The sequence below is a fragment of the Centrocercus urophasianus genome, unplaced genomic scaffold (assembly GCF_019232065.1).
Source record: "Centrocercus urophasianus isolate 14NV4802_14NV808 unplaced genomic scaffold, USGS_Curo_1.0 seq_11, whole genome shotgun sequence".
NCBI classification, from domain to species: domain Eukaryota; kingdom Metazoa; phylum Chordata; class Aves; order Galliformes; family Phasianidae; genus Centrocercus; species Centrocercus urophasianus.
Window position 1 is genome coordinate 82,282,826 of NW_024884253.1, and position 20,144 is coordinate 82,302,969.

A 20,144-nucleotide genomic window follows, 5' to 3' on the forward strand; every position below is an offset into this window, starting at 1 on the left:
GGCATTTCTGTGGATGCCACATCTGAATTTGTAAGTTGGACAGAAGTCTTAGAGATGGATAAACGTAATTCTCCAAACCCTGGTGTCACTTTGAGAACAGCCCTCCTTTCTGAGCAACTGTGATCCCTTACAGCTGTGAAGAAGTTGTGTATGTACCTTGCGGGTGCATTTGGGGATTTTGATGTATTTAGGGAGGATGGGTCACTTAGTTTTATTGATTGGCTTGTTTTGGAGTAGAAGAGATTTCAAAATTTGTTGCCAACACAGTTTTTGGTAAGTAGACGTTCAGGAAAACAATTGTAACAAACTGCAATGCAGATGATGAATGACTGGTGGAAAAATTGCTGCAGGACAGTTTGGTGTAATGTTTGATCTTTCACGGATCCTGTGTAGGTGATGCTGACACCAAACCAAGGGAACCATATCTGTGAGTCTTTAGGTCTGCTTCTGTGTAGGAGCACCTTCCCTGGGCTCGAGCACTCTACAGGAGGAGGGTGTAACAAGAGGCCCTTGTTACACCCATCTAGTAGAACAGTAACACCATGTGGGAACTGCATCTATACACAGCAAAAGAGAGTTTGTGTAGGAGAGGAGAAAAACACCTATTGAAGGACTACAAAGATGTCAAATGCACAGAGGTTGTCATTTTCCATGAATGCAGTTTGAAGCATCCCATGAATGTGTTGCCTGAAGCCCTGATAAGCTTGTGTGTGGGTAGGAGCAGCTTTCAGACCAGTTCTGTGCAACCATCAGCACTTACATTGCCTTGCTCATTCTGAGTCTGACATCAGCTTTTTCCATCCATGATGACAGGCCTTGCTTCTTTGTGGTCACATCTAGCACAGGGGCTTAAAGCAACATTCCAAACTGCTTCAGTAAAGTTGGAGATATTTTTGTGATGGCTTGCTTGCAAGCTAAACATTTTTTTTTTTTAACTTGTAATATCTTTTATTTTTTATGACAATAAAGCTCTAGACTTTTTTGGTTTTCTTTTTGTGTGAGGCAATGACAGTCTTTTCTTTTACTGTCCCATCTGAAATTCCATGGCTGAACTGACTCCAGACTCCCTTTTTTTGTTGTTGTTGTTGTTGTTAGTTTGAAAGAACCACTGGAGTGATGTTTTCTTCCACCCCCTAGGAAACATGTGTCAATTAAAAATCTCTCTTAGTTGCCAACTTTGTGCACCAGTACCAGCCACTGGAAATTCATATGCTTCTTCCTAGGCTGTGTTGATTGCTCCTTTATTTACTTTTTTTTTTGTTTTCTCCCTGGTAGAGCTCTTAAGTGAGCTATTTTAAAGCCTTTATGTAACAAAAGCATTAGGCACAAGAAAGTGTATTACTAGTAGGGAAGCCTGTACCCATTAACAGGGTTCCACAGAATGGTTAAACCAAACTCCTTTCCTCTGCATATTGGTATGTTTGGAATGCATCAACCATGATTTGCCAAATATGCCTCCTTATGCCTTCATGCCTTCATACAAAGCAAAATCTAGAGATTTCATGCTGTTGGTGATTGCCTGCTGTAGGTTTGTCTGGATGTGTCTGCAAGGCCTCTGTGCTCTGGATGGAATCAGCAGCTCCTTCTGGTCTAGCATTGTCTGCAAATTTGCACAAAGCGCCTTCTAGTCCTACATCCAAGTCATGCATCTGAACAAAAAACTAGAGGAATGAAGACAGGAGCCTGCATTGCATTTTGAGCTACTACTAAGAGGTAGGGCTGCTGTACCGGGGCAAGGGCATTCAGTTTGCAAAAAAATAAAAATAAAAAATTGAAGAGGAAGTGTAAGAAAAATCCCTTGTTTGCACACTCTAGGAAGCCTCTACCTATCAACATCAATTGTGTGTATGCATTCAATATGCAGAAATATTACCTGTCCATCAACGAGGGCAGAGCAGAGCCAACACCTGTCCGAAAACCACAGGGGAGTTTTACAGCAGCGTGAGTGGGGCTGGTGTGTGGTTACAGGGGATGTGTCTCACTCTGAACTGAATGGCCTCCAAGCTTATGAAAAATGAGTAGTCTCAAATAACTATTTTATAGCAATTTTGTGCCTTAAATGGAAGGGAGACACTCTGATATTAAAACTTGTTTATTTACATTGTTACATTTTACAGGAAAATCGGTTTAAGAAGTCACTGCTTCTTTTTCTTCATAGTTGCAGCATTTTGAAGATGTTAAGACAGATTTGAAGGATTTAAAATACATCTTATTCCAGCCTTCCTGACTGGCCTGGATCTGCAAGGTGAGACCATCTTGGTGGTGGTTGGTTTTTTTTCTTCCTATTTTTTTCTTTTTTTTTTTTTTTCCCCTCAGCCCTTTGAGCTTCAAGTAAGGCATTTATTTTTTTTCTTTTTTTTCTTTTTATGAGGTTTAAGCAAAACAAAAGACAATCAATTCCTGTGAGGTTTGTTGCCATAATGCACTTTAACTTTTAACGTGCTTACGTTGTCCATGCTGGTAGTTAAATACCATTTACATTGAAATGTAAAAGGACTCAGTTCATCCTAATACCCGTGCTTGGACATGCAACCATTTGTTGCCTTTCATAGACAAATGGTTCAGCTGTTTGCCTGGTGTTCTACTTTGCTGGTTCTTATGATATTCTCTGCCTTTATTCTTTCTAGTGGTGGTCCTTGTCTTACGCTGATATCTGCAGAGGTTGGAAGCTTCCACTGGTCAAACACCTGTTCTTCCCCCAGTCTGTATGACTTCTTTATGCCCTTTCCTTGCTCTCTATAAGCACTTATTGTGGCTGCAGCCATGCTGTTACCAGCTAGGCTGGCCAGCCAGCCTCTTGTCCTGGGACAAGACTTCCTCCCTTTGCACCTACTGTCTCCAAGACCTCCATGGTGAAGATCAGCTCAAGGGGAAAACTGGCTCGGGATGTGGAGAAAGATCAGAGGAACAGGACTTGATGGAACGCTTCCTCTCTCTGTGGGTCCGTGCTGCTGTTTGGTTCCCTGTTTTGTTCCCTGCTGGCTCTCAGACACATGATCTGATTTTTGGGTGGTTCTTTGTAGAGTCAGGAGTTGGACTCAATGATCCTCAAAGAATCATTAAAGTTGGAAAAGACCTAAGATCATCTAGTCCAACTGCCAACCCTTCCCTACCATGCCCTTTAACTGTGTCTTTAGTGACACATCTACACATTTCTTGAATACCTCCAGGGACTGTGGCTCCACCAATTCCCTGGGTAGCCTGTGCCAGTCAACCACTCATTAAGAAGAAGCTCTTCCTAATATCCAGCCTGAACCTCTCCTAGTACAACTTGAGGCTATTACCTCTCATCCTATCACTAGTTACTTGGGAGAACATGCTGACATCTCACTCTAACTTCAGGTCATTGTAGAGAGTGATAAGGTCTTCCTGGGGTCTCCTTCAGACTGAACAATCTCAGTTCCCTCAGCTGTTTCTGTAAGACTTTGGATTACTTAGGATCCTGTCCAACTCAGGATATTCTACGTTCTGTTATATTCTATGGCTTTGCATGTGTGGTTCCTTTCCTTCCTAACTGGGATCCCACAGGGTGATGGGAGGGCTGTCGTGATCACAAAGGGATTTTTGTGGAAAGAATTTAAATACATCAGGCTGGAGGAGCCCACAACTATTTCACGGTGGAAAAGGGGAAGGACAAGAGGCTGTGACTACTTTGTTAGAGACTTTGAAGGGGGCTAGGTTAGAAAAAGGCACAGCAAAGGTTCCCAAAGCTAACCTAAGCTGTTTTTAATTTGTAATCGTTTAAGTGGGAGGTAAACACAGCCAATTGAAGCAGCAGCACTCTGCTGTTTGTTTGTTGTTTGTTTTGTTTTGTTTTGTTTTGTGAGACGTGGAATCACAACTGCAGGCTGGAAATTGATTTGCTTCCCCTACTGTAGAAAGTGCAGGAATTCCTTTATGATGTACTTGGCTCCTTTTGAGGTTTACTTCAAATGCTTCCTTCACCTTTTGTGAATATTTAGCACACTTTTTTTTTTTTTTGCTTCAGATAAAGTATTTGTATATGGTCAACTTTGTGCATGTTTACACTCCAAGAACCTATCTTCTCTAAGTTGCTGAGCTCCAGTTTATTCCAAAATCCATTTATCATAGAATGGCTTAGGTTGGATGAGACCTTATGCATCATCTAGTTCCATCCCTCTGCCATCCAACCTGGCCTCGAGCACTTGAAGTGATGGGGCATCCACAGCCTCTCCAGGCAGCTGTGCCAGTGCTTCGCCTCCCTCTTAGTGAAGAGTTCCTTCCTAATAACTAATCTGTATTTCTCCTTTTATAGTTTAAAACCATTCCTCCTTTTTCTATCAGTATCAGACTGTAAGGAGTCGGTCTTTCTCCTCCTTATAAGCTCCCTTCAAGTATTGGCAGGCCCCAGTAAGATCTCCTCGGCACCTTCTCTTTCCTGAGCTAAACAAGTCCCACTTCCTCAGCCTGTCTTCATAGGAGGAAGTGCTCAAGGTGTCAGTCTAGCAGAGCCCTAACCTTCTGAAGACTCTGAACGTTTCCATCCAGTGCTTTATAAGGTGTTTTTATGCCAGCAGTACAAATCATGAATATTTTCTTTTTCACGTGAGAAAGATGTTGGCCTTATTGTTCTGATGGTGTTCTATGACAGGGCAAATAAACTTACTCATTGTGTTAAAACTTAAATAGCAATACATTAATGAGTGTCTGGTACAAATAACCGATAGATGTAATCAAATAGGTTTTAAGCTAAAGCCTGTAATTCAGTCTCTTGTTTCATTTTTTTCTTTTCTTTTCTTTTTCTTAGAAAAAAGAAGATCCCAGGAAGTACTGTACTTATTGTGCTTTCTTATTGTTCAGGAATCCATTTGAAGCAGCAAAGTAGTTCTTATGGAATCCATTCTTGACTTCTGTTGTGACAGGGGTTTCCTTTGCAGCTGTTCTTGAAGGTGCTTTCTGGTATGTCTACAAAAGCAAAATTTCGAGTAGCTAATTGCATTTGTTTAAAGCAATAAAAGCTGAATACTATTTCTGGTTAACTGTAAAATAGAGATGCCTAGTGTTTGTTGATGTGGATATACACTTGCTTCACACTTTAAGGGAACAGCATTAGTTTTGCTGCCGCACATGATATAACCTGACTGGTATTACCTGTAATACTTCTTGGTGTCAAGAAGGATTTTAAGCCTTTCTCACTGGATGCTGTATGTATGCAGGCAGGCTGGAACAGTCCTTGCTAAAAACGTGTATATTCACATATAGATGTGAGTGTGAACTTATTTTAAGTACTGACCCTTGTTCTACCTGTTTGGCATACGGTTTGCAACAAGAGCAATGTGCAAAAATGTTTTCCCCCTCTCCTTGTCCTTCTCAAAAGGGGAAAGAGAGAGAGAGGCTGCTTACCTTAATGTAAAAGTTAACGAAGAGGATGACCAGTGTGGCCATGTAGGAAGACTGGAACATGAGGCAGCCAAAGGGAAACCCACACGGCTTCACAGCTGCGCTGAGCGTGTGCACAATGGTGAGCAGGAACTGGATCTGGAGTAAAAAGATCGTGCCTGAATGTTTACTAAGGAAGGACTGACAACAGCTAAATCCTGTGTAATAACCTTACCTAGTTCTGCTCTTTGAAACTTGGAGTGGTTCCTTTCTGAACACGTGAATGTATTGTGAGGGTTAGGTTAAAATGATGCTCTTATGACTTTTAAAAAAAAAAAAAGATAATGGAGCTGGATGTTTCCAGGAGTTTTTAGGTCAAATGGTTGGCAAAATGAAAGCTCTTTTAATAGGAATTGTTAGTCTTCTAGGCTGTGTCTTGCAAGTACAGTGTTGTCTCTGAGCAGAAACCTGAGAAAACACTGGAGACTTGAGGCAATAGCTTTACAAGTCTGAACAGAAAAAAGGAAATCCAAGGTGCAAGAAGGTTAGACAGACTGGTGTTAGTCAGGGACAGGGAAAACCAAAGTAAAAATGGCAGAGAAGGGGGAGCTGTCAATGTTTAGGGCTGTGAACCACAGCTTCTATCTTGTTGTCCAAGAGCTGTTTATGTCATCCTCTATTTTATAGTTGTATCATAGTTACATATCTTGTTAGAAGGAATCTCATTCTCACTTGAATGAGACACCAATAATAATTAAAAAAAAAGTGACAATTATTGAGCATCATTCCAGTTACTAAATTTTACTGGGCTGTACTAATGAATTAACCTTCATAATAGCTTTGTTATAATTTAATGCTACAAGTGTCAGTATTTGCTTGCCATTCCTTTTGCTCCCTCTGGCATTTCTGAAGAATTTCTGTCAATTAAAAATGAAAGTAATGTAGACACATACCAGCTGTGCCTGGGTGAGGTATTTCTTCCACCACAGATACTTTCGCATAGAAGGGATGACTGACAGTCCGTAATAGGAGTACATGAGCACATGGATAAAGCTATTCAAAGTGGGTCCAAAGAAACCTATAAAAATGCAATGCAGAAAGCATTTTATGATGTAAGCTGCTAAAAAGCGACAAGATGTCATTACTGTACACAGGAGGTGTTGCTGAGTAATGTTCACTTTGTGCTGTGGGTGCATCTCAGCTTGCCATTCTGATGCAGCAGTGAGTGCTTTACCCTGTCTCTGAATGAAGCTTACCTGCTGTGACTTTATCTGAGCATTGCTCTTGCTTTATTCAGTGGCTAGTTTTCTTATTTTCTAAATTTTCTTATGAACTCTGATAAGGCTGCAGGGAGCCTCCACTTGTACAAAGCCCTGGAAAAGTGTGTTATGAGACACTTGAAATAGTTATCTACCCTTTGGTAAATGGTCTGTGGCCCTTCTCCACCTCAGCAGGGGAGATGAAGCTTGTTGTGGTGTCTTAAAAGCTAAGTCACTTTGAATTGCAGAATCATTAAGGTTGGAGAAGACTGCTGAGATCATCTAGTCCAACCATCAGCCCATCGCCACCATATCTGCTAAACCACGTCCCCATGTGCCACATCCACGTGGTTCTTGAAACCTCCAGGAACCTCAGTGACTCCATCTCTTTCCTGGGCAGTGCCAGTGCCTTACCACTGTCTGAGGTCAGTGTTGTAAAATATGTTAGATCTAAGTGGAATGACTCTCAGAAGGCTGATGTTTCTGCCATTTCAGTGCGAAGTGTAAGACAGCACGAACCAGACAGAGCTGCCCTGTTCAGAATTCAGGTAGTGGTTTTGAACCTTTGTGTATCATTCATTACCTGTCTAAAAGTTGTTTGAAGAAATGTAAACACGAGCAGTTGTGGCAGCTAAGTGAAGAATCTAAGGCGTAACATTTCATTTCTTTTTTGCACTGAACTTTTAACCTTGCTCTTAATTTCACTGAGATCTGCACACGTTCAGCAATTCTGAATGACAAGCTGTGAACTCTATGCTGTGCTGTAACGCAGGGAAGCACTGGCTTTGCACAGTGCTGTGATTCCCCTCCAGCTACTGGTGGTGCATCCCTCAGGTGATGGACAGAACAGAGACTTACTTTGCCCACAAGGTATCCAGTTCAGAACGCACCACCAAATGTTAAACATCGTGGCATGGTGATACACGTGGAGGAAGGTGATCTGGCTGCTTTTCTTCCTCAGTACAAAGAAGATAGTGTCTGCAAATTCAATTACTTTAGAAAAATAATACCACCATAGCACCTTGGCTACCTGTAAAAGCAAAAACAAAGCATCAGGAGATCAATATCTGTCCAAAAAAGGGCTTAAAAACTGCTGTACTTCATCATTAGGTGCACTACTCTTCCAAAGGCATCAAAGTCATGTTGAAGGAGGAGCACAACCTCTGGCTTGAGTTTTATTTCTCTTTGAAGAATGAAGCAGTTTGTAGAGAACTGATCACTCTTAAATGTGATCATCTAATATAAATTTATGGTTAACAATTCTGAATGTTTTTACAGTTTAAAAACATACTTCAATGATGGGCCTTATAGTCATTCCGTTTGTTTGTTTTAATCAAAGATGTATTTTCTTTCAAGGATGTTTCTGTTTACACTTTCTTGATGATGGGAAAAGGCATTTAACTGACATTTTCCTTGCCAAAACACAAATTTTGAAGGCTGAAGAAAATCATGGGTTATCTAGTCTCTCCCCCTCAAGCTCTGATGTTATCTGGAAAGCAACAGGGCTGAACACACAGACTTGCTGTGATGCAGAAATGAGGTTTGAAATTAGAGATGAGCCAAGGCAGCAAAAAGGGATCTGGAGTTTTCTAGAGTTTAGAGTTTGGCTTGAATGTATTTCCATCTACAGCTCAACAATGCAGGTGACTGATTTTTCTCCTAGGTTTTAAAATGATCCATATACTCTCCATAGTCAGGACAAAAATATATATAAAACATTTCTCTATATGTATGTATATGTATACACACATGGAATCATACACATACGTGCATATGTGTGTATGTATATACGTGTGTGTCCTGATGCATGGCTTGTAAAAATGCTCCCTGCCATGCTTTCTATAGTGAGGATGCATCTGCACCGAATCAGGAAGTAAACATCTGTTTGCTGCAGGACTGCTGCTGAGGCTGAGTGCTGTCTGTCCTCACCCGGATGTCAGCCTCCCCAGCGCTGTGGAGGTTCTGGCACTGCAAGTTGTAGCCTCCTTCCCACGTGGCGAGGATGAGCTGGAATAGAAAACACAGCAGTGATGTTTGGAAATAGACAAGGCAGTCCTCCCCCTCTCCTGTAGCTGTTCTGAAGCAAAACAACGTCATGAGAGTATTGTAAGTTCCCATTCATTCTGTAAACTGATGCTTGCAGACCAGACAACTTGCTAGTATCTTCTGTTTTACACTTGCAAAGGCTTCAAATTCTTTTGGAAATATGGACTGAAATAGTGCACCTTTTACATTTCTCTGGCTTTACAGCCTTCCAGGCATCCATGAATATCTCTTGTTACTTAGTGCAGTGATCCTTACTCTAAAGCTCACAACTGAATATTTTACTGTTTCCTGAACAGTATGAACAGAGCTTGACAGACCTACTAGTAAGGAGACCCTTGCTGTCCTTGAGAAAAATCCCGGCTACCAACCAAGCAAACAAAAGGTAAATCCAAAGAAGTGCAAAAGGAAAAATATTTCCTTATGCTATAAGCAAATCTCCGTATTGTATGTTGTTAAATGCAGGAAGAAGGGGAGAGTATATGTGGTGCTGAGTGGAGAAATGGACAGACGACCAATTTCAAGGAGGCCATCTACTGTGTAGAAGGAAAGCAGCTCACCTAATGGGAGGTACGAAATGAGCCAGGTACGTATCTGGAAGAGAAGCTGGGAACTAGACAGGGGGCATTCAGTTACTAGGTCTCTGTTTCTCTGATATTAAGCATATTATTCTTACTGGCTCAGTTGTGTTCCTTTTCACATGGTGAATGCTCTTACAATTCTTTAAATGTGATGGTATTGTTTATAGAATCATAGAATGGCCTGGGCTGAGAAGGACCTCAAAGATCACCTAGTTTCAACCCCCTGCTATGTGCAGGGTCACCAACCAGCAGACCAGGCTGCCCAGAGCCACATCCAGCCTGGCCTTGAATGCCTCCAGGGATGGAGCATCCACAGCCTCCTTGGGCAACCTGTTCCAGTGTGACACACTGGAAGATTGTATCTCCTATCTTGGACAGCTTTTGTATGCTACCTTGTATGATGTGATAAACCTTGTCATATGAAATTTTGCTCTTGATTTCCAGTAATGTTCTACGAAAACCTACTTGAAAAAGTAGGTGAGACCAAGTGCTGCTTCGTTAACAAACTGGCTAAAAGTTGTACCTAAATGCAGAGCTCAGGAAGGTCATTAGGAGAGACATGGAGAATTCAGAGAATGAAACCCGAGCTATGAGGATGATGTGTCCAGCAAGAACTGCAAATGAGAGCAGCAAAGTCAGCTCCTCAGTTCTCTCAACAAATACTCTGTTTAGGGTAGAAGAATGCCTGGGAATGTAATTCTACCCAAGCTGCATTCTAATTTGTTCAAAAAACTCAGTTACTTTGGTCCTGATGCTTCACTGTTTTGCACAGCCTTGTCAGTGACCTTTTGCTGTCCACATTTTGCACTTTCTCCTTTTTTTTTTTCTTTTCCTCCAAATGGTAAGAAAGCATACCTCATTTCTTCTGATTGCTCTTATTGTTCTTTTCTTCTTGCTCCCCTAAGCTTACAATGGTCTTTTTGTCCTAACAAAAGCCTTACTTCAAAGGAGGCCATCAACTCAAGTACCAGTCCTTGTTTCTCTGCTAAATTTAGGGTTGCTAACTGCTTGACAACTTGTGAAGGACTAAATAATTATTTGTTACAATATTAAAGTAAGTCATTTTGTTAATCTGTTGACTTCTGTAGCAAAACTCCAGGACAGTTGAAAACAACTGGGATCTAAAACGATTTTTATTTTTTTTTTTTAAACTTTCCTCAGGTCTTCCAATATTCAAGCTCTATCTGCTCTACTTTTTAATATTTGCACAGTAAGGAAGCACATGTTTCTCTTTTTAGGCATTATAATAATGAAATAAATACAATTTTATTTCAGTTTGCCTTCTGTTATCCTGGCATCATACTGAGATGTCATCCCAGTTGCAATGTGTAGGGCTGAAAATGGTGGCCCTAATTATGCTAGCATTAAGCTTTTGACCTTTCTCTGCTCTCAGAGAATACAGAGAATGCAATTCTTGAACTCCTGGAAATCCTCCCATCATCTTGGTACTTATGATCTGCTTTCAGGTCATAAATCTAATTCAGAAACTTCAGACTTGCTGTGCATTGAACTTTCAGCTCCTGGAAAAATGAAAAATAGAGGTAATCATGATGCTTTTTTCCTAATCTTGCAAGGTATAAGAATTTTATTCTGGTCTCTCTAGAAGCTTGGTGCACTGGGCTCATAGTACTTGTGCAATTCTGCTTTATTCCTTCAGCACCCAGCAGGCAGCTCTGACTTTTGCTTTGGATTGACAGGTCTCACATGCAAGACCTGCTTACTCACACAGATAGGTTACTTGCTTACAATCCTCGCTCACCTCCTATGGATTTGTAGTAAGTCCATGGATCTACCTGAGGATAAAGGCACTCGAGACATCACGCCACTCATATGCTAATGACACATCTCTAGATCTTTTTAATCTGACCTAGATGGTCCCAGAGCCCTGGTTTTCTCAGTGCCCAACTGACCAAGGACGGGTGGAAGCATGACAACTAGCTGAGATTTAATTTAAATAGGACAGTTGTGATAGTGCTGGGGAAAGCAAGCTAAGACACTGATAGAGATTGTCTTTTCCTCTTAATGATAAAGAGTAACATCATGGGAGTAGTTTCTCAATTCAGACATCAGCGTTTGTCTGCCTTGTTTCCAGGTATAATTCAGCAACAAAATTGTGAAGATTTCAACCTGCAGGTCTATGGAGTGTGGTCTGAGAGCTGGCTTGCCCATGAATTAATTTTAAAATACATAAAGACTAGACTGCTTTTAACATTAAGCTGGTTTCCTCTTCACAGTTGGCACCTTTGCAGTATTAAGCATAGATTTGTGTAGAGGAAAGGCATGTTCTTGATTCAGTGAAACTGTTAAAGGTTTTGATTTTTATTAAGATGACAGTAGTTGTTTCATACATGGTACAACTTGAGAACTCAAGGGATTGGTTGGACTTGCAGTTAATGGAGCTAAAATTGGCCCTGAGATATCTCATGCCCTTGGTGTGATGCAGAAAGCTTCTGGATCAGAAGTGGAAATCTGCCTTTGAAGATTTAAAAACATTTTGTTAAGAGCTTTTGCTACAACCTCTGACTTCCTGCCTTGAGGTTGCATGATTTGGCTGCAGTTAAAGGACTGTGAAACTAGGTTAGGCACAGTGAAGAGCTGAAGAATTGCAGCACAGTTGGTTTATCATCAGTTGGTTTATCATGTTTCTTATTAAAGCTAGCATATTGGACAGTCTGCATTTGGGATGTACTCCTAACATAGACAAGGTCTTTTTCTTTTGAACATCTAAGAAGTAACCACTCCATTCTGAAGCTATCACAAGAAAAGATGTGTGGCATCTTGTAAACAAAACCAAGAAGAGAAGTAGAACAATTTGTTATTCATCTTTATAACAGAGCACATTATTTTGTGGTTTATCTCTGTTACAGAGGTCAGAGTTGGAGATGAAGTGGGAGGATGGAGGAATAAGGCCATTGTTATAGATCTCTCTAATTAAGAATTAATCCTGAATCATACTCACTGGAGAGATCAGCTGTGTTTACATAAACTACTGTGGAGAAGGCTCTAAATATAGGCAACTCCTGTCTTAAAGAGCTTACCTTCCATTTAAGACAGAGGGAGTAGGAGCCAGAGAGGCTTTGGAAATGAGGTGTTTTGAAATGTGGAGACACTATACCCTTACTCACTACTGAAGATTTCTGTCCTCCTGTTCAGTGAAGCACCAGAACAGGTTGCCCTTAGAGGTGGTGGATGCCCCGTCCCTAAAGTCATTCCAGGTCAGGCTGGTTGGAGCTCTGAACAGTGTGATGTAGGTATCCCTGATACCTACAACAGCTGTAGGTATCCCTGATCACTGCAGGGGAGTTGGATCAGATGGTCTTTACAGGTCCCTTCCAGCTCAAACAATTCTATGATTTGCCTGTTTCCCTTCAGAAGGGACGTTCAAGCTCCTCAGGCAGGTCTGCAAGTCTCAGCATCCACTGTGCTCCTTCACAGTAGAAGCTGTGAATAGGAACCAGGCAAACAGGCTATGAAACAAGTTATTCTATACAGAGACACTATCATGAAAGAGTGGCTTCTGCAATGTACAGCCAGCCTGGTCGACAGTCCAGAGCTGTACTGTGATGCAAGTCAGCAGCCTCCAGCTACAGAGACCAGGTCTGAAGGGACTTGTCTGAGGACTTGTGCAAATTAGTGGCCATCTGCAGTGAAGTTAGCCTTGGGAAGGGCAATGAGGCAACTGGAAGGGAGCCAGCTTCCTGTCCCCTCCCTGGAACTGTTCAAGGCCAGGCTGGATGGGGCTTTGAGCAACCTAGTCTAGAGGGAAGTATCCCTGCCTACAGCAGGGGGATGGAACTAGATGGTCTTAAAGGTCCCTTCCAACTCCAACCATTCTGTGATTCAATGCAGTTCCTACAAGGATATGAAGGTAGCAAAACACAAGTTCACTTAATTCACCTGCAACTTGCCAAATTTCTTATTCACTTGCTTGTGGCAGGCCGAATCAGCTTATAAGGGGTAGGGAGCAGTATTTCTCAGTACAATCAATCCTTTTTGTTGAGTTTTGCTACTAAAGACAGATATCTGTATAGATTTTCAGTACAGAGTTGTAAACACTGAAGTGTTAATGTAAATTCTGGGGAAAAATCAGTATGAAGTCATCAGACCTTCCAGCAATAATTGGGCTTGTTTCTTCTTAGTTCTGGGCCTCATCCTATGCTCTCAGATACCCAGAGTGACTCCAGAAGTCAGAGGTTTGACCAGGACCAGCTCACAAGGTCCCACTTCACCTCCAACTCTCTGTCTACTTCACAAATGCACAAATCTGAATTGCTGTTTAGCTTTTTGACCTGGTCGCTCACCTGGGGTTTAGCTCAAATTAATTTAAAACTTGAAACCCTTTTAGGGTTCTGTTTGGCCTCTGAGTGAAGCACAGTTTCCTGACCAGCTAAAAGAACAGTCTTGGTTTTCTCATGGAAACTGCTGTGTAGTTGAGAGCCCTTAAAGCAAGAAATGCTGAGAGAGCTGCACAGGCAAGAATGTGTGGTGTCAGCTCACACCTCTACAGATCACACTAACACCAAGCAGAACCTTCAGCCCAGGTTTCTGATGCCCTGAGTCGTTTTCTTGCCAAGTCAAAAAGTGTTTTAGATTTTTTTGTCTTCTAGTGTTTGTTTCATAGCTCCCTTCTGGTTCTGAAGGGATCCTGATTTCTGTGAGCAGTCCTTCCTGATAAACACTCAGGAAATAATCTATGAGATCACATTCATCCTCCCAGTCCCCAGAGCACCCACTCTTGGCTGAAGTGGCAGGTTTTTATCATCTGTCTGATGTTTAATGTTTCTATTATCTGGCCATGTGATGGAAGCTTTTTAGTCAGGACAGTAGAAAAATACCATTGAATTGCCAGTATAATAAATCAGTACCAACTCTCATGTAAATCAGTATACATTTAAATATGGGCATTTGTTCAAAACAATAATTCCATCAACAGTCATGCAAATGAAAAACAATCCTTGAACGTACTTGTGTGCTGAACGAGATGTGGGCCTGTTTTAGCTGAGCGACTGCTTAGATTCAAATCCAAACTTGTAAACGCTGCCCTGGCAGTGGTCAGTTGTCTCCAGGGATGGACTGGAGCTCAGAAAGGACAGCTGAAACTGGCTGAGAGCTAATCTGGGGAGGTACTCTGCAAGTCTGCCCAATTGCTATGTGCTTGATGTTAAATTTACTTTGCTGTTGATATCAAATTTCCTTGTAAAATTATGCTTCTAAGTTTTTCTTTTGCTAAAAAATGTATGTTTCTCACCTTTGTCAGCTGTGCTGCATTGAAGAACACTTACCTCTATGAGCATGTACAAGGAGAGCAGTGTAATCCCCAGGTTATATACAATGAGGTGAGCCCTAAGGGAGAAAGGCTGCCTATTCTTCATGAACTTGTTGCCCAGCCATATGCACAGCAGGTATGCCACAGTGAGGAAAAAGGTGGGAAGGTAAGAATCCAAAAGGAGCCATCCTCTAACTCTGGAATCTGAAAAGAAATGCATGCAGGAAGCAATTAATGTTGTAGTGAAATACTGCTAAAATATGGCAGGTCATATTGTGAAAAGCCTGAGAGTGGATCTGCCATGCTCTGCTCACCTTAAGAGCCATCCACTGCTATTTCCTCCCCTATGTGACACACTAGTTCAGAGAATGTGGTGAAAGCCACACAAAAACATTCCATAGCAACCTAAGGTTGCTTTCACCTCCTCATTTTAGCAAGAATGAGAAAATGAAAAGAAGAAAATAATCCTGTCTGCCTTTTAATTAATGTGTTAACTTAATATTTAGTTACACCACACCTTAGCCTGTTCATGGACGGACAGCTTGAAGATAGTATTAAATATGAAGTATGCATGAAAGCTTGTCAATTCACACATTAACTTTGCATTTATGTCCATATGAAAGTAAAATGCTTTAGATGGAAAACATTTCTACAAAGTTTTTTCCAAAAACATTGTATTTAAAAAAGAAATTGCAAATGATTACTTTGATGGTTGTCAAAGATACTTACTAATGTAAAAGCTTGCTTTCTCATGGTTTCTGTTCCATTTGCCTGATTCTGGAATGCAATATTAAGGTCAAATCCTGCTTGCCTTACTCACACAAGTAATCTCATTGACAGTAATCAGATAGTTCAGTGTGTATGAGCAAAGCCTAATCCTGCATGCCAATCTGCAGGGACTGTTCTGTTGCCCTATGAGCAGCTGGATATCATAAGTAAGAGAATTTTTTTTTCTATTTATTTTTTTCAACACGGAGCAAAATTTGAAGTTAATTCATCACAACAGCATTCTTTGGGCACTTATCTGAGGAAATAACAAGGAGCATCATGGTTTTTCAAAAAGGCTGTTCTAAATCTGTATGTGAAGAAGTAAGTTAGAGAGAAGCTATTGTGCAGTTCTGCTTTCAGAAACTGTTCAAAATTTAGTACGTTTTATACAAACACTGACATTACATTAATTAAAAGGTGTTAGGTTCAAGGACAGGTGTTCACAGTGCATGAAGAGAGATGTGTTTTCAGCCTGTGTTTCAATCCAGTGCTCTCCTGGTTTTGCTTTTTCCTTCTGGACTCCCAAAACAGCTCCTCTCCCCAGTAGAGGAGAGGAGTATGGCTAAACCAGACACGAAAGCACAACCATGTATTGCAAAGCACCACCCTTCCTGAAGAGTGGCCTTGCTTTGCTGTAGGTTATCAATGTAGAGAGCCTGTTTTCTATTTTCAGGTCTCAATACCTATTTAAGGTCATCTTAATGTGACCAACTGTGAGAGTAAAATGCTTCCAACAACCCTTTCAAAAGTGACAAGAGGTTTGGGGAGCTCTGGAATGGATGTTTTTGAGATAATTCTGCTCCCATGTGGCCTCTAAACAGGACACAGAAGTCAGAGGACTGGTGAAGGTTGTATGTGTAAGAGATGATCTAGTGTATATCTCAGGAGTGAAAGGGTTTAACTTATTTAACTGGTTTCTCCTAAATGAAGATGAAGAAAGCAGTCATATCAGCAAGAGTGCTCTCTAGAAAAGATCTCCCCATTGGAGGAGACAACGTTTGGTTTACAAAGCTTGTTTGCCCAAAGGCCAACTGGTATCAGATAAGTAAGCAGTATGTTTGCTCAACAAGGAAAAGCAATTAGAAGAGACAAGAATACAAATTAAACAGTGCCAGATCTGTCCTAATATGCCCTCAGAAAGCTAGGTTTTCCTCTGCAGTGAGTGGCCACAACCATGTGGCCTGATCCATACAAAATCAAAACTGCTCGTGTTTGCTCAGGTCAGCATGACAAGTTTATGATCTGTTTCATTTTCAGGTGTCTAGAGAAATTGTTAAAACCAGTTTCCTTACTGATAGTTTTCCTACTTGACCTTGGTACCTTGAAGGGTAAGATAGTTATCAGTAAAAAGCAGCCAGAAAATCCTAATCGTTTTGTTTCCGTGTCTTTGAATCACAAAAGTGGGAGATTTTTAAGTGGTGGGAAGGCAAAGGAAAGGGACTGTATTAAAAAACAAAACAAAACAAAAAGCTGGAGTATTTATATTGACTGGCAGTAGGTTACTCTATGTTCAAGGAATACAGTGTCAATGAGAGGAAGCATTATTTTTACACTGTTGAACCCATCCATTATCTGAATTTGAGACTACTGCAGTGAATAAAACCACAGTGTGAAAATGCTGGATGACAACACGAGTAGGAGCAGGCGCACCCAAGCTGGCTGTTCTGTGAATAAGCTCATTCACAGCCACTGGCCACGATGTGCCAGGCTTTTGGGGCGAAATCTTGGCTCCTTTGAAATGAGTGGCAAGCCTCCCAGGCTCTTTAGACCTATCGGTCTTTTATCAGTGAGGCTGAGAAACGTTTTGATTGAGGTCACTGCATAGCTTTGGCCAGCTGTTGTGTGAGTAGATTCTGATCTTTTCAGATGCTGAGGGTAGATGGTTCTGCAGCAATGCTTTACTAGTGTTTATATTCAGTTGAGTAGAGAGAGCGCTCACTACTTTATCCTACTTTGTTAAAACATGTCTATTCTTTTGCTTCTTTGACAGATTAAAAAAAGCAACCCATTAACTAGATTTGGGTCCTACAACTCAGTGTTGCTTTGTGTAATGCTAAATAATATCAGTAGAACATGAAGGCCCTGAAAAAAGTTTTTTTTTTTTCCAGAGCAACATGCTTTTTTCACTCTTAATCATTTTGTCTTCTGTATAGATAGTCCATCCAGGGTAACATGGACAAAAATCAATTTGTAAGACCACTTCTTATCAAGAGATGCAACTGATAAGTATGTATGCATCTTCTGTTCCCTGATCCAAAGGACTTGGTCTGTAAGGTCAAATGTAAATTTGATCTAAATCTGTGTGCAAAGTCCAGCTGGCAGTGAAAAGCACAAGCACAAAAGAGACCTTCATCTCAATCAAATTTGTATCTTTGACAGCACACCCCTTGTTCTAATTGTGCAGTACTGCAGTTTGTGTTAATCTGGTAACTACAACTGTGAGCAAAGATTGCATCCAGGAACTCATGCCTGGTTTTGTCCCTAATTTGGCATCAAGTAATGATAACTATAGCCAGTGTAGTGATTCTCCTATTTCAAGAGTTGCTACCTAAAATATAGGCCACATATATGGGACCGATTTGAAAAGAATAGAGCACTGATGTTTATTTGTAAGCTGTCTTGTTGCCGAATGAAGTGGGTATAGTATATGAAAACTCGTGCAGAGAAAGAAGGGGGATCACTTGTTGCTTTTAGACAACTGGGAAAACTCTCCCAAGAATTCATTAGATTTTGGTTTGCGGGGCCATTCTATCCGATTTAAAACAGTTTGCGTATGACTGTGAATGATTTATGGGTGTAAACATTTTGGAGGAAGCTTTCTTACACCTGAAATGCGTGATGCAGCATCATTACACAACCAGTTCCAAATAAAAGAGCATGGTGAAGAGGCATGGAGAAACAAACGCTATCTTCAGCATTTATGTCTGGAGAGGGATGGTGATGATGGTGATGTACTTGGCAAGTATTACAGATGGTACACAACTGAAGTGCTTTGTAAAAATCCAAAGAGATCTGTGTTGGACTCTGTGTTGGACTGACTACAACTTGCCCCTTCAAAAAAATGTATTCTGAACCAGTGAGGAAAGAGAAGTGGTGGAGAATTCCACTCCCATTAAAAAAAAACAACAGCAGTACTTTTATGCTAATAATCAGGTTTTGGTTTTTGATACTATTAAAATACATTACTGTAGAGGCTGTTAATTAAGGCAGATAGAATGAGTTTGTTTAATTGCTTCTGCTGCGGTTCCCAAGCTGTTGTTTATTCACTAGAAAGCTTTCTTTCAAGCTCTGCATCTACAGCAGAAAGGATGGAAAACATTTTGTACTCAGCCAGACAGCAAAAAAAAAAAAAAAAGAAAGAGAATTTATTGGTTTTAAGAATGTTACAGTTTTCTTTCCCTTCTCCTCCTAAATAAGCAAGAACTGTTTCTGCAATTTAGAGAATACTACTGTAACAAAATGAGAACATATCATCCATCCCCACCAGCAGCAATTTTGGCTTTAAGCACTGTTCCTGAAATTGGACACCCTGAAAACCAGGCCTACCAGCAGCAGATTGCCTCACAAGAGCCTTCCCTGATGGCTGGGTCTGCTGTCTAAACTCTTCTCTTGCTTTTCACTTTAGTTGCTTGGCCCTGTTCTAATCTTAATCCTGATTTTTGACATTTCCATCCTCACCTTGCAGTAGCCCTTCTCTTTCTTTCTGCAGTCCTACTTCATTATTTTTGTCCCTGGCTCTAACTGTTGTTACGGCTGTTACCTGTGCTCTCTTAGGACTGAAACTAGGCACCTCCAAGTTCTGCTAAACAAGCACTATGGTAATTCAGGTTATTCTCAGCATCAAAAGATGCACCTGTTCTTGCACACCATCTATCAGGTTATTGAAATTGTGGGTGTGATCCTGCAAAGTGCTAAAAGTGCTTTATTGCTGCTGTGCTGAGCATCCTTCTGAACTATGCTTTTGTTTGGTAGATGGGCCAAACGATGCCTAGATTACTGAGTGTCATTCCCCCAAGAACAGAACTTCCACTTTCAGAAAAATCAAAGTTTTCATTTTTTAAATTTATACTGAGATGTAAAGCTGAAATCTTATTATATTTTCAGAAACAACGGACTCTAAAAATTAGTGATATTTGCAAGCTTGAAAAAAAATGTTTCATTTCTTTTTTCATCTGCAGTATGATGTGACTGGTTTTAATTTGTGTTACAGGTAATACGTCAAACAATCAAAGCAAGAAATGAATTGGCTTTCTATAAGTGCAGAGCTTTGACAGAATTCCTACAACAGTGTTATTTTCCTGCCTAGGAATATTTCATGATTCTGCCTAGTTCATATTTTTCAATTTTACAAACTATTCAGAGAGAAAACGTTGGCTGTTGAGTGTTTCTAACTATCAGAATATTTGAGTGGTAATCTGGATGGGCAAGGTTTCCCAAAAGGACTGTAGGTGGAGCAGCTTACCTCGAGGTCCAAACATATAGTCCACAAATGCATTTACTTCCCGGTCAAAAGCTTTCAGGTGCTCCTAAAAATAAATGAATACATAAAAAATAAAGATATAGGATAGAGACATCTTATAGCTCACATGGACAATACAATTAAACAAGCAATTAACCTGGCAAAGAGCTCAGGTATTTCTAGGGTATGATACATCATGTCTCCTGGGAAAAAAACCAAACTTCTTTAGAGATAAAATGAGGGCAGACTGTTGTGTAGATGACAATAAAGGCCTCGCTGCTGGAAACCATGTTGGAAGTGAGGTTTACAAATGATCAACAATCATCACAGCATCCGTGATGGATGTTGTTTTCTCTCTTGTAAATATTCTTCTGTTTTATCTATCTATCTATCTATCTATCTATCTATCTATCTATCTATCTATCTAT

At 40.7% G+C, this 20,144-nt stretch overlaps 1 protein-coding gene across 1 annotated transcript in view; it reads right to left on the bottom strand.

The window, feature by feature from the left end:
- Window positions 1-2,076: 2,076 nt before the first annotated feature.
- Window positions 2,077-20,144, bottom strand: part of ELOVL2 (ELOVL fatty acid elongase 2) — a 37,996-nt gene continuing 19,928 nt past the window's right edge. Inside the window, exons 2-8 of the mRNA XM_042808626.1 lie at window positions 19,720-19,783; window positions 14,506-14,693; window positions 8,529-8,606; window positions 7,458-7,629; window positions 6,294-6,418; window positions 5,365-5,499; window positions 2,077-4,926 (exon numbers count right to left, since the gene is read on the bottom strand). Of these exons, the coding sequence (XP_042664560.1) occupies window positions 4,798-4,926; window positions 5,365-5,499; window positions 6,294-6,418; window positions 7,458-7,629; window positions 8,529-8,606; window positions 14,506-14,693; window positions 19,720-19,783 (891 nt within the window). The 3' untranslated portion in view covers window positions 2,077-4,797. The remainder of the gene's footprint in view (window positions 4,927-5,364; window positions 5,500-6,293; window positions 6,419-7,457; window positions 7,630-8,528; window positions 8,607-14,505; window positions 14,694-19,719; window positions 19,784-20,144) is intronic.